Below are 15244 nucleotides of genomic sequence, written 5' to 3'. Positions count from 1 at the left end.
GGGGCCCCTCCCCACTGCTGGCTTCCCAACCTGACGCGGGCCCGAGCTGGGGAAGGCAAGATTTATTTTTTTAATCAAGTTCAAAGGAAACACTTTGAGTACTGAAATCAGACTCCTCTTATAATCTAAAGCAATAGAAAAAGTTACAGAATATTTATCATATATTATAGGATATACGTGTGTGATGTGATATTTATAGGATATATATTCCATCCAGAAACAATCAAAGACTCCACAGAATGAGCTCAAAGGGGGAACAGGGAGAAAAAATTAAGTTTTTCCTCTTTTACCCCTTGAAGTTTAGCCCTTTCAATCTAACAGTTACATTATATGTTCAATAGCGGCACAAGAGTATGAGAGAAGAGTAAAGAATCCCTTTAGAAAGCTGAATGAAACGTAGACAGTAGTACAAACGGTAAGTTGCATAAACAATGTATAATCAAATACTAAACTATGTCACTTCTAAAGAGAATAAAATTTCTTAAGACATGTTAGAAAAGCTGTTCTCTTTTGATTCCTTTTGTTTGTTGATTTTTCAGTGAGTAACAGCACCTAAGTGATGCTTCCAGGAAGGATTCTTCCTACTCTTCCCCAAAGAATGGAACAAGGAGGAGGAAGTGAAAATTGCTAAAGAGACAGGAACAGATAGAAAAAATGGGGAAGATCATGTGCCCCAAGATTATCAATTCAGGGAGAGCAATTCCACATGCAAGGCCCTATGTTAAGCACTAAAATAACACTCACAGGGACAAAGTAGGTTTTCTGGCCTTGCAGGAATTTGAGCGAGACATACAGTAACAGTGAGAGATAAATGTACAGTCTTCCGGGATGGGGAAGGTACAGCAGAGAATGTAAAATTGAAAATAGCCAAAGGCCCAGTAAAGAATCTTTGTAAAGGCCTCTGTGAAGTCAGGTAAAACAAATTCATGGCTGTTTAAAAACTTAGCTCTTAGTCAATCTTCTGTAGATTCTGACACCAGCCTTCCTTCATTGGTTCTGGAAGCGTGTTTCACTTAAGATTGGTATTTCTTCTGGGGCAAGACTTATTTATTACTTTCAACTATGGAAGCACTATACTGACCTTTATAATAAAAGTGTGATCACTCTTTTGAATTATAAGTAGGCATGAACTCATTCTTGGAAAACATTAAATGCCAAACCAGAGCTACCTGCACTTAAATTGTAAGGTGTCTAAACAACTGAGACTCTTCCATGGCATTAAAGGCATCCCAGTGTCACCCACCTGTATGAACAAAGGTTTCAATTCTCATCCAGAACTTGTCATCCCCTTAGCTTACGGTGTGAACTCTAGACAATCCAGCTCTCTGTTTCAGCACTAACGAGCCACAACCTAAATTAGCCACAAAACATACTGTGCATGATTTATAGAGGGTTGGTATTCATTTTCAGCGTGCTACCTCAGGTTTTCTGTTGCTATTACAACACAGCTGATAAGCCTATTTTTTGTAAGATAGATAATGATGGAAAGTTAAGTCTAAATTTTCAATTCCGACCTACTAAAACTGTGAGTAATTGACTACAGTCTAAGTCAAGGCAATCAAATTTACTTTTGGTTATGAATCACAGAACTGCTTACTTTTCAAATAAAAATCCAGAGAACTAGATTATTTCCCAGAATGAAAAGTAACAAGTAAGAGGGTGTGTGTGCACGCGTGTGTGTGCACACACATGCACATGGGGGGTTTTGCCAGTTTTCCATCTCGAAGCCACGATATAACACGATAATCACCAACTGCATTCTCACTGTTTAACTCTATGAATAATGTGTGGATAATCTAGCATGACTTAAACAAGAAATTAATTGTGATGTAACTCAAGTTCAACAATCAGTCATTTACAGTAGATTAATTTTTCAAGGTAATTTTTGCAGTTCAAAAAATATCTTGGACAGAAGGCAAGAAGAAAGAACACGCAAAAAAAAAAAAAAAAAAGCAGTTTGTTTCCCACTGTTAAAGAAGACAGATTCCTCAAAGGTAGCAGTTCTGCTGTCCTATAATCAACAATCTTTTAAAATAAAATATGGCCAGTCTGAACCAACAGGATGAATAAAAAAGTATCTTTCATTTAACTATGATTCACTTTTACAATTATTATCTACTTTGAAAGAATCTACTTCAAACATGACTTTTTCACCCAGAGCAAGAGGACTGTAGGTTACACAGAAGTCAAAGAAAAACCTAGATAAACCTCTAGGAGGGACAAAACATAAGAGATGTGATTCTTCCCGTTAAGCCAATGAAGTCACCTAGACATAAAGGAAAGAACTTCTTCCTTTCTTTCTCCTTCTTATCCTCAAGTCTGAAAACTAAACCCCCAGAAGCATTTTTATCTAAGGACAAAGAAATGATAAGACTCCCGGAGGAAAAATATAAGAAATGACCATAAAGTACAGCAAGTGACTTTTGAATAAATGTGCCAGAATTAAGACATACAAATGGATGTTGCCCCTTCAAAGTCATTACCTTGGAAACTATATACTTAATCCAATGATGCTGTTATAGGCACTTTGGAATTTGTTTCAGAGCTTAGACTTTGCCAGATCCTTAAAAATAGCAAATATTCGTCTTTTCGGGTTTGATATAGCAATAACAAAAGTCCTCAGAGTAGCTGTGCTTTCTTTGCAAAGCCTTTCCTGATCTCCCAAGTCCAGGTTCCACGCCCCCTCCTATGATCACTGTCTTTCCCCCAGCAGAGATCTTTTCACTCAATGTTGGAATTGCTTACTTACTTACCATCTGTCACCCTGGCAAAACCGTAAACTTCATAGGAGCAGGGAACTTATTTATTATTATACTCACAATACTGGAATAATGCCTAGAAAATTACAGGCACCTGAATGCCACAGAAATGCTGCACGTTACAATCTACTATAACACAAGATGGTTTGGAAAACTGTCTCTATTTACCCTCCCCACTCCTCTCTGAAAAGAGTACCATACTTCTCTGTGTGATTATACACCTATATGGAGGGACTATTACTTTATATAAAACCTGGGAGGTAAAAGTGGTTGGATCGGATGATTTTCATTACTTCTTTTTGTATGGGAAAAAAAAAAAAAGCAAAAATCATGATTATATCCTCACAGACTAAAAGTGTTTAACTTTTCACTCTCAAATTTGCAAGCATAATAACATCTTACCTAGTTGCAACATCTTTATAGTGTCTCTGTAGGCTTGCATCACCAGCTTGAAATGGCGGTAAAGTGGATAGCACAAAACTCTTCTTCCAAAAGACACCAGGATTTCATGAACATTAGTCCAAGTCTGTGAAGTATCATTTAAATGAGTAATCGTTTCCATATTACACAAAACAAAAGCACACAATGAAATGTAAAACTATTCTCAATTAAAAACTAAGTTTGGATCAACATGAAGCCAAGTGGAAGACAAATACAAAGCCGTGAAGTGAGACTCTTTCTGTGAACCTTACAATAAAATTTTTATCTCAGTCTTTGTAATTTCTCATACTTTATCAACGTATCACAAATGCTCCTTAGAAATCACATACGTAGCAGGAAAGTTTTAAAAAGTCTTTTAAGAATTACCAATATGAATGTAAAACACATGGCACTAACAAAATACAGATGCACATAAAAGACATTTCTAAATGATATATGTTTCATGTTTTTGTCTTTTAGGACCATTCGAGATAATGCAGATGAAAAATATAGAACTCTTTAGTGAAGTGTGTTCTCAGTTCCCCCTTCCCCTTCTTTTGATTTTTTGTTTTTTGGGTTTTTTTGCTTTGGGCATGAGTAATACATGGTATTTACTTCAGTAATTTGCTTTCACTTTTCAAAGAGAAAACTACTCATTTCTGGAAAAAAGGCTTTATCCTGGATGGTATTGGTTAATGGTAATGATACCATTAACAATGCAAAACTTATCAGAAACACTAAACAAAGGCAATTTTCTACAAAATTGTTTTTTAATTGGGTTTTGATTTAAAATGTATTAAAAATGTAACCCATATATAAAAATTAAAAAATTAAAAGTAAGGGAGTATACATCATTTCCATGTATATTCATCCTTAACAAATGAGTGATCTGATTATGAATACTGAGTACCCAACAGAGGATACTTTATATCTAAAAAGGAATGATGAATTTCTAAAAACTTCTGGCAAAAAACTAAACACTTATAAAAGTTTGACAGAGCTAGTTACATGTCTGGCAATTCTAAGTTATCTCAAAAACAATAAAAATGTCAAAATAAAATCATAAGTAGGTGAATCTCTTCATGCAGACTTTTATAACTAGACTATGAAATTATCTAGTCACCAACTACTTTGTTTTCAATATTGGAATAATCAATGCAATTATTACAAAAGCCAGTTTCTCCATTATATGCTGATTATGGAAATATGTAGAACTCAAGGGAAGTCCGGAGAACAGCACTTCTCCATCTTAAATATGCATATGAACTCCTGGAGATCTTGCTAAAGATTCTAACTCAGAGGGTCTGGAATGGGATTCTGACTCTCCATCAAGCTCCTAGCAGAGGACACTGGTCAAGCTGTTGGTTCATGGACATTCACGAACAGCAAGATTCTTTGCTAAAGTTAAGTGTTTCAGTTCCTGTTTACATGTTATCTATTATTTGAATAAAGTGATGCCATGAAACAACTTTGATTTTCCAACTTAAAATGTACAATGTCTAGGATCCAAACTGGAAAAAAAACAGAAACAAAACTAGTTGCCTTAATAGACGATGCAATGATCAACTGTTTAAATAAACACTGTTTTAAAGCTTCTGATCTGATGGACACCAGTGTGTTCAAAACTAGTAAATTTATTTATTTTATGTTTTAAAATATTTATTTATTTATTTTGGCTGCACCGGGTCTTAGTTGCAGCATGCAGACTCTTAGCTGCGGCATGCGGACTTCTTAGTTGCGGCATGCGAACTCTTAGTTGTGGCACGCACGCAGGATCTAGTTCCCCGACCAGGGATTGAACTCGGGTCCCCTGCATTGGGAGCGCGGAGTCTTACCCACTGAACCACAAGGGAAGTCCCAAAACTACTAAGTTTAAAGATACCATTCTTTGCTATATTTGGTGAGCCCTACACGACTATTTTCTACAAAATAGATATAAAAGCAATTATTACTATACTGTAAGAGTTACCAGATCTAAACATACTAACTGTAGGACCTAGGATAAGTTATTTAAGCTATATGATCTAAGTTTCTTCATCTGTAAAATACCAATAATTCTATCTCACAGACTTCAACAGAAGGGAATAGGTGAAGTAATATACATAAAAGGCTTATTAGCACAGCCCCTCGTGGTAAGTGACACTTAATAGTAGTATCACCTAGGTTTTCTGCCCATCTTTGAGCTCTGTGCCCTAATATATGCCGACTTACATACACGCCTCAAACTCAACCCAACATCTTCCCGCAGCGGACAGTATACCCATTCCTTCTCCAAACTTCCAAGATACCCTACACCTGGCCTTATTAGTGTACTATGATTGGAGTAAAAGTAACAAATAAAATCAGTTTTATTAAAAAGATGGAAAAAAACTTTGTACAATAAAGCTACCACTTTTAAAAGTCAAGGAATTGCTTGAATTACCCCCAAATGAGCTAATAACAACAAAAAAATAACTCTGAACAAACAAAATCTAAACAACTGCAACTGACAATCATACCTCAAACCAGCAGAGTGTTGGACTCAGTTTTCTGATACTCCATGCGGATTCAACCTTTATTTGTTTTGAAGAAAAGGATAGTGTCACATTAGAGGTAAAGTCATTCAAAACTAAAGCAAATATATCCACTTATTCAACTAGTATATAAATAGTATTGACATATGTAAAACCTAAGAAGCATCTATGACTGCAGGAAAATAATGGCTTTACTGATGTCAAGGAGATCAAAGGCAAGTTTCTGCCTACTTTCCTTGGAAATTTATAAAGTAAAGCTGTTGCACTGATAAGAGTACCAGAACACAAGAGCACATAAGCAAGGACTTTGAAACTAAAGCAAAGCAATGCATGCTCAATTTCTGTCCTTCTCAACTAGGTTACCTGCCTCCCAAATATTCTATAAATAATCTACCAAAAGACTCAAAGATAATGTTGAAGTGCTCTTTCTGGCACTTAGAAAGCTGCTCAAGAATTTGGCCTTTCAGAGAATGCCTGTGAGAATAAGTGCATTCTAGAGAAGATCCTGAAGTTGCAAGACTTCATGATTTCAAATACGTGAATCCAAGAATCAAATCAAAAATGCAAAGTTATATCGAGCATAACCAAACACTCTCACTCATCTTCTCAAGCAACATGAAGCACTTTTCTGTCAACGAAAATATTTTTGCTGATTATCGTATTCTGAAAAGATGAGCGGAAACAAAACCCATTTTCAGTTATAGTATGCCCTTGTTACACTCATTAATATTCATTTTGGAGACAAATGCAAATCTCAAAAGTCACCTTTGAAATTTTCAGAATCCCAGCAGCAAAAAGTTTGGCCCATATCAAATCCTTATCCTAACACTATGCTCATGCTATGATGGTGAGTGAGAAAAGCAGGTTAAATAACAGTATATACATTATAACCCGATGTAAATACACGTACACAACGAAAGAAGCCTAGGAGAGAAACACCACCTCGTAAGTGTGGCTACCTCTGATGGCTGAGATGACAGGAAATTTTAACTGTTTTCTTCCTGTGTGTATTTTTCTTCACAATGATATGAATTATTTGTGTAATTTAAAAAGAGGGAGGGGGAGGGGCATGATGGGGTAGGAGATTAACAGGTACAAACTACTATGTATAAAATAAATACAAAAAGATAGTGTGCAGCACAGGGAAATATAGCCAATATTTTATACCTTTAAATGGAGTAAAATGTATAAAAATACTGAATCACTATGCTGTAAACCTGACATACTGTAAATCAACTTTTACTCCAATTAAAAAAAATTGTTTAATAAAATAAATAAATGAAAAACAGGGAAGCATATGCACAGCTCAAAAATAATCCCTTGAGCAAAGACTACTATAAACAGATGCAGGGACATATTAACTGGAAAGTTTTTTTTGTTTTGTTTTGTTTTGTTTTCCAGCCTTGTTTTAAATGTATGCAATCAGTGACATAGGTGAGAAAGAAGTTTAGCTCTTCATTTACAAAATCAAGTGTGGTTTAAGAAGAGATACAATACAGTCTATATTTTTTTAAAAAGATCATTTAAGAAACAACATACTTTACAAAAGGATTTACTTTTATAATAGGATTTCACCGAATACCAAAAAGATACAATCCAGGTTTTAAAAATCTGATTTACATACAATTTGTCAGAAGTACACACACTATTTAAACTGAGGAACACCTGCAGATAAATGCTCACATTCCTTTCTTTATAAAATACTATACCTTACATCTATTAACGGACAGCTCGGAGAAAGACTAGAAATGGGTATAGTAAAGTTTACCCCTTGCCAGTGTCAAGTGTCATGTAGCAACAGCCCTCTCATTTGGTCAGTTCATCTCCTAAAAGAGATGAGAGCTCAGGATATCCCTTTTCTCTACCCTCAGCTTTACTTCCATACTCTGCTATTTGGCAGAGACTGAAGCCAAGAGAGAAGAAAAAAAGACCAAATAAAAACATTATTGGTACCCATCACCAACACACCTGTGCACCTCCGCCCAGAGCGTCACTAAGTAACTAATCACGACTGGTCTCACTCATGACATTAATACAGTTTACTCCATACAACAACAGTCTATGGCAACCCGCACAGACACACGTGCACTTACATTCTTCTCTCCTTCGGTGACACGAATTTCATAGCAATATGCCAAAAGGATATCAATCAAACTGTAGTACACTTGACGACAGGCTCTCTTGTCCAGCAGGTAAGATTTATTGACAAATTTTCGCAGCTGATATTTCTCTTCTTCAGAAAAAGACACTAGAATAAAATGCATTTAAAAATTAGCTCCATTACGTGCTGTAAAACCCCCACTGCACAAGATTCGTCAAAATTATAACTTGGATTACAGAAGCTGAAATAAAAAGTTATTTAACTCTGGACATAGAAACAACTTTTTAACTAGATGTCACAGTTTTATTAAGAGCTATGTATTTGCTTAAATCCTAGTAGGGCTAAAAAAAAGAAAAAAATGTCTAAACAATATCTATTCCTTATTTCCGGACCCACACCCCCAGCCACTGATCTTTTCCCGCTACACTGTTCTCTACTCAAGGCATCTAAATGACAGAGTTATTGACTTTCAGATAATTACATTTTGACAACAGAAAACATATAATAGCTAAATGAAACACTCTGTAAATATTCATCATCTACTGTGAAAGTTCTATACAAAGAAACGGAAATATGCCCACGTATTAGTCAATTTTAAGGGCATAGTATTTTTTTAATATTATTTACACAGAGAAACAAAGTTTTACATAAACATGCAAATGTGACCAAACCACACATATCAGACTTGTGGGAAGAGGAAGTTTCCTCTTCTCCCTTTGCTTGGCACTCTCTTTCCATCCTTATCAACCGCCTCTCCCATGTTAAAAAAATCTAGTATATATCACTTCCTATTTTTCTTTACAACCAGACACACGAATGTGTATACAAGCGAGTTGATACCTTCCCCCCCACCCAGAGAATTCGATTTTTTTTTTTTCCATCTAGCCTATCTCACTCAACAATACCTCTAGGAAATCCCCCCAAGTCACTTGGTACTTAGCTAATTTTGTAAACGAGTAGAATACTCCATGGTGTAGCATGCTCTATCCAACCACTCCCCCTACTGATGGGCATTCACTCTGCTCCCAGCTTTATGCCACTGCTAATAATGCTGCAATAAATGTTATATCATATGTCACTGGATACTGGAGGCTTTATTTCCATAAAACATATTCCCAAGAGTAGATTTACTGGGTCAAAAAGTTTATCTGTTTTTAAGAGATACTTTATTTAAGGGCTACAACTCTCCTTTCTAATAGTCATGGATAGAAGTTCCCTTCCCTACACATATCTCTTGCCCGCTCCCAGCAATAAATGCTTTTTAAAAAATCATTTCCAGGGGACTTCCCTGGTGGTCCGGTGGTTAAGAATCCGCCTCCCAATGTAGGGGATGCGGGTTCAATCCCTGGTCGGGGAACTAAGATCCCACATGCTGCGGGGCAACTAAGCTCACGGGCCACAACTACTGAGCTCGCGCGCCTCAACCAGAGAGCCTGCGTGCTGCAAACTACCGAGCCCATGTGCTCTGGAGCCCACGCGCCAAAGCTAGAGAGAAGTCCATGTGCTGCAACGAAGAGACCACGCACCACAACAAAAGATCCCACATGCCTCAGTGAAGATCCTGCATGCCACAACTAAGACCTGATGCAGCCAAATAAATAAAAATCAAAAGAAATGAAAAAAATCAAAATCATTTCCAGTTTAATGGATGTGCAGTGACTGTGGTAAGAAAAATTCTAAAATGACCCCCAATGAGTCACATCATTTGAGTGTGGGCAGGACCTGCAACTTGCTTCTATTTAAAAAAATATGCCAACGGTGTTATAATTACAATGATTATGCTACATTATCAGCAGACTGGAGCCAGAGACTCGCCTGCTGATTTTAAAGAACTAAGATGCCATGTTGTGAGGGGGTCACATGGCAGGGAGCTGTGGGTTCCTCTAAGATCTGAGAGTGACCCCGGCTGAAAGCCGGCAAGAACATGGGGGCCCTCAGTTCTACAGCTGCAGGAATCAAATTCTGCCCACCATCATGTGAGCCTGGAAAAGGACCCTGAACTCCAAAAAGGATCATGGTTGCCAACACCTATTTTTGAAAAAAAGAAAACGAAAAGATGGCAACAGTTGTTTATATCCTTCCAAGACCCTGAGCAGAGGACCCAGCTAAGCCATGCCTGACTCCTGACACGTGGAAACTGAGTCAAATTAGAACTGTGTTTCTGATTTGTGGTAATGTGTCATGCAGCAAGAGGAAACTAATACAGTGACATATCATTGTTACTTCAGTTAGTATTTCTCTAACTGCTAAACTTTGAACATTATTTCATAGGTTTGTTGGCAATTTGGATTTGCTCTCTTGTAAATTACCCATGAGAAATGTCTTGCCCAGTTTTTTCTGGATGGCTTGTCAAATATTGAAGAAGTCGTCTATTATGGATATGAACCCCAGTCATCTCTCCAAATCTACGGCATCTCTACTGACTTTGTTTAGGGGATCTTCTGCCATTGAATTATTTATGTTTGTGTGTAGTCCAGTATATCTATCTTTTTTTTTTCACCAGACTATGAATTTATAGCCTTTGATAAGGTTTCCCCAATCCCTGAATTGTACATGGAATCTCTCAGCTTTTAAGATTCACTTGTTTTCTCTTTTAAATTTAAGTCTTTAAAACAACACTGAGTTATCTGTAGTGAGGTGGATGGACCTAGAGTCTGTCATACAGAGTGAAGTAAGTCAGAAAGAGAAAAACAAATACCGTATGCTAACGCATACATATGGAATCTAAAAAAAAAAAAAAAAAAATGGTACTGATGAACCTAGTTGCAGGGCAGGAATAAAGACGTCGACATACAGAATGGACTTGAGGACACAGGGTAGGAGGGGGAAGCTGGGGCGAAGTGAGAGTAGCATCGACATATATACACTACCGAATGTAAAATAGTTAGCTAGCAGGAAGCAGCAGCACAGCACAGGGAGATCAGCTCAGTGCTTAGGATGACCTAGGGGAGTGGGATAGGGAGGGTGGGAGGGAGGCTCAAGAGGGAGGGGATATGGGGACATATGTATGCATACGGCTGATTCACTTTGGTGTACAACAGAAACTAACACAGTATTGTGAAGCAATTATACTCCAATAAAGATCTATTAAAAATAAATCAATAAAATAAAAGAAAATTTAAGTCTTTAATCCATCTGAAAGTTATTTTTTCAAGTTTTAAGGTTTTCATTAATTTCAGATGACGAGTTAACTGTGCCAGCACAGTCTGTTCAGTAATCCATCTTTTCCACAGTATTGAACCACCGATTTTATCAAATAAATCTGCTGCTTTTCTCGCTAAAAACTACTTCCAAGCACTTTCGGGTTTTGTCACCTGCAAATATAATATTTTTCCCCATTCCCAATAAATTACTGACAGAAGAGTGAGAAGCTATTTCTTTTTATGTATCAGTCACCTTACCAAATGTTGGCTACCCAGACCAAAAAACTAAGATATTTAATAAATGCTAATGATTAAAAAAAAACACCTTTATGTCTATATTGGGAAGGCAAGCAAGTCTAAGACTGTAGTTCCTTCCAAGTTGCCTTTAATGTCTACAATTTAGGTAAGTTATCATAAAATATATATCTTCTCAAGTTAACAAAACATGAGCATTATCAGTTCCTCATTATTATACGTAGAAAGTAAAATACGTCTTGTCTTAGAGCAAGATTTACAGAGAGAGTAACAGCTAATCACATAGATGGGCTGAGTTCCTAGTTAGTATGAGTAAAATACAGCCTACTACTTTCTTACAACAATTTTTAAAGAAACTTAAGCATCTAGATATATTGTCACCACTAAATCAGAGCGTTATCGATCTCTTCCCTGACAAAGTAATCCTTAATTTTCCTTCCATGTCCTATCAGACAACCACTTTCAAATTCAATTGAAAAGCTGCTCAACCCAGTCATGAGGAGCATTCGGCTTCTAGTACCAGTGCATATCAGAGCACTGCCAAAAGAACTCTGAAGCCTTTTTCTCCAGGTTTTAGAACTGTCCATTACATGCAGGTCAGGACAGGCTAAACTGCTGTATCAGACAGACCCAAAATACGGTGGTTTCAGTAAGACAGAAGTTTTTCTCTCATGCTACTAATCGGAGTGAATGACCCAGGATGGGTGGGCACCAGAGTCTCCACCATATGACTTCCATTTATGGTCCAAGATGTTGTTCCAGGTTTTAAAATTTTCCAGCCAACGGGAAAGCAGAAGAGGAGGACAAACACCTTCTTTCTAAAGACTTGATCCGGAAAGTGCACACAGCAAGCACGGCCCCTCACTTCCCATCCTCGAAGACTTAGTCTCATGACCACACCCAGGCGCAAGGAAGGAAAGGAAACTCGGCCGCTAGCCAAGTGGGCATGAGCCCAGCTCTAACTCAGGAAGCCTCTTTTTAGAAGGGTTAAAAAAAGACACGTGTCTCTGACACCTTCTCAGAGACCCAAAATTATTAAACTGCCTTTTTTAATATTCCCAAAGCACTCTCTTGATACCTAGTCAAGTCCCAGTCCCTTTCTGTCTCTGCTCAACAAAAGATTGCCCTTCTGTTCATCACAACTGGGCAAAAGCCAGAAGGAAAAGAATATGATTGATTACTCCCACATAATGGTCCCTTTTCACCTATCATTTTCCAAACTCACTTTTGTACTCTCTTAGGAGCCTTAAGTTTAACATGGCTTCTTTTTGCTGTAAGGCTCCCTTCCAGCACTTTTTAGCAGCCTGTCCTCTGGGGGAAAAAAATCTGAAATACACTTACTAGAAATTATGAGAAACAATATTCCTTTACTCACTAAAATACACTTAGTGCCAAAAAAAAAAAAACCAACATGGTTTTGACATAAAGTATGTATTTTTTTCAACCATGTTAAAAACCTTATGTTTAAAAAAAAGTTTTAAATGTATTTCTACAAGCATTGCTTACATAAACAACAAATAACTATGAGAATGTATTTATTTAATTTGCTGGCCAGCAATATAAAGAAATGTGTACATTTTTAAACTTAATGCAGGCGAGTGTCAAGTGAAGCATTCTTTAAAGATTGACATTCAAAAAAGAAATTCATGTGACAGATCAACTGGGTGTTGAGTGTCCCATTACGGGGCTCGTATGAAGATTTCTCAATTTAAAGAGAAGCTCTCGGTTCACTTAAAGTGGTCTGATGTAAGGAAACTGTAAGAAGGAACATTTCTTCACTACATGAAGAACGTATTATTTCACAAAGTATTTGAAGACCCCTAGAAGGGCTGAGACGGTATTCCCTTAGGTACAGTTTTGGAGACGTTCATTAGTTTAGCTAATAGGAAAGTGCCAGGTGTCCGTGACCATAGTATCTCACTAGAGAAAAAGCCTTTAGATCCTAGTTGGTTAATAAAGACTTCTGCTTCCATGGAAGTCTGAATCACACGGTAAGCGTGCCCAGAACCGCTGAACGACACATCAACTCATCCACATGTTTACTCCTTACTCTTTGGTCATGACACCTGTTCAATGATTTGTACAGGATGACCTGGGAACTGTGGGTTCTGATGTTACGTGACCCACAGGTAAGTGCTTCCACATCTCACGGGTCACTTCCCACAACCGTACACACAAGGAAGGCCGACTTGAATGTACTCTTCTGAATTCTTGAATGCTGGGCGCCCCTAACTTTCCTTTAAAACACCACCACTGGGACTTCCCTGGTGGTGCAGTGGTTAAGAATCCGCCTGCCAATGTAGGGGACACGGGTTCGATCCCTGGTCCGGGAAGGTCCCACATGCCGCGGAGCAACTAAGCCCACACGCCTAGAGCCTGGGCTCCACAACAAGAGAAGCCACTGCAATGAGAAGCCTGCACACCACAACAAAGAGTAGCCCCCGCTCGCCGCAACTAGAGAAAGCCCGCGTGCAGCAACGAAGACTCAACGCAGCCAAAAAAAATAAGTAAAATTAAAAAAAAAATATATATATATATATATATAAATAAAATAAAATTTTAAAATTAAAAAAAATAAAACACCACCACCTTTTTCTGAGTGGTTTTGAGTTCCATTTTGGCCTAAGTACTTCATTAATAATACACAGAAGTATTTAAATTCTGAAATTCAAAGAAACCAGAGATCATAAATAACAATAACAACAGCCTGGGAAATCACTAGAGAAACCAAAAGTCTGAGCTCCCCCAGGCCTTTTTTATTAGAGCTGTAAATAATATCACCCAAAGGGGATCTTGGGGAGGTTTGCACACAGTCAGGTCTAACCAAGCAGCAACGCTAGAAATAACTACAGACACGGTGCCAGCAATACTTGGATGATTGCCACCACAAGTAACATTTGTCAAGCATTCGTATGACTTAGCTACACGACAAAGCAACTTTGCTATATATTGAAAGTTCACAACATTTCGGTTAATTATACCTCTATACATAATCTACAGTCAAACAAAAGCCAGCTTAAAGCTCAGTTCATTTGGGGAAGAAACTGGTGCCCTAACACTGAAGCAAAGGGCCCAGGACCAACTCCCAACATGAAAAGCCCCATCAAAACATTTGAGGACTACCCAGGGGCTCCCATCAAAGCGGAAAGTGACCTTGTCACTTCACTTCGAACAGCACCTTGTTTTGTTACTTTTAAATCTTCTCTTCTGCCTAATTCCCCTCCCAAACATCCCTGTCTTCCATGGGTCAACAATTAAATCATCCATGAGCTGGCTCCTCTCAGAGGAATGCAAATGCATTACATTGTCCACTTTCTGGAAACAGATCAAGGGAATCAGAAGAAAATGTGCTGCATTCAAACCCTTGGCCCACATGGGCAGCTCCACTTTCAGGGCTGCAGCTTTCAGGGCTGATGCTGACAGCTCTGCAAACACCGGTGCCAAACAGGATGTCCCTGGTAGGAAGTTCATTGACTATAAATGTTATGTGGTGTCATAACAAGCAATCGTGTGCCAAGATTCTTGGGCTGAGATTAACCACTGAGAGACAACACGGGAAATGCGGGAAGTCCATCCTCGTGAAACCAGAGCTCAGTGGGAGTACAGCATTTAACACTTCCATTTACAAGCCTTTGGGGAGGAAGATCCGGATCATTACAAAATTGAAGATGGCAATGAAAGTCTCCGTGTTGTAACTCAGGGCGACGATGAATATGACAAGAGTCATAACCTTGTCTTTGGCAAGGCAAAGACGGGGGGGGCAAAGTTCACCACCTAAGGCTTATCTGGAAATCAAGACAATCCAGCTTAATATTTTATGAGGAGGAATCAAAGGTGCACCCCTCACCTGCACCATTATATATGCCTGGCAACGTGCCACTGCAGTGACAGAGAGGAAGGCCTGGGAGGCAAAGAAGAAAAAAGAGGAAGAGGAGGGAGGGAAAAACTACAGCAGCATCACGCTGCTTGAGTGAGCTGAGAACTTTAAGGTTTATTTTTTGGTTTATTTCTTTTTTCTCCTATTTGAGCCTGGTTCGACACACTTCAATTCAT

General features: G+C 38.1%; 1 protein-coding gene across 1 annotated transcript in view; it reads right to left on the bottom strand.

The window, feature by feature from the left end:
• Nucleotides 1-15244, bottom strand: part of SHQ1 (SHQ1, H/ACA ribonucleoprotein assembly factor) — an 88772-nt gene that overhangs the window by 51259 nt on the left and 22269 nt on the right. The window contains 3 exon segments of the mRNA XM_068557637.1: nt 3162-3285; nt 5678-5731; nt 7786-7940. Coding sequence (XP_068413738.1) covers nt 3162-3285; nt 5678-5731; nt 7786-7940 — 333 coding nt within the window.

This window comes from Eschrichtius robustus, chromosome 12 (genome assembly GCF_028021215.1).
Source record: "Eschrichtius robustus isolate mEscRob2 chromosome 12, mEscRob2.pri, whole genome shotgun sequence".
Classification (NCBI taxonomy): domain Eukaryota; kingdom Metazoa; phylum Chordata; class Mammalia; order Artiodactyla; family Eschrichtiidae; genus Eschrichtius; species Eschrichtius robustus.
Note: the sequence above shows the minus strand (reverse complement) of the source record. Positions and strands in the feature narration are given on the sequence as shown.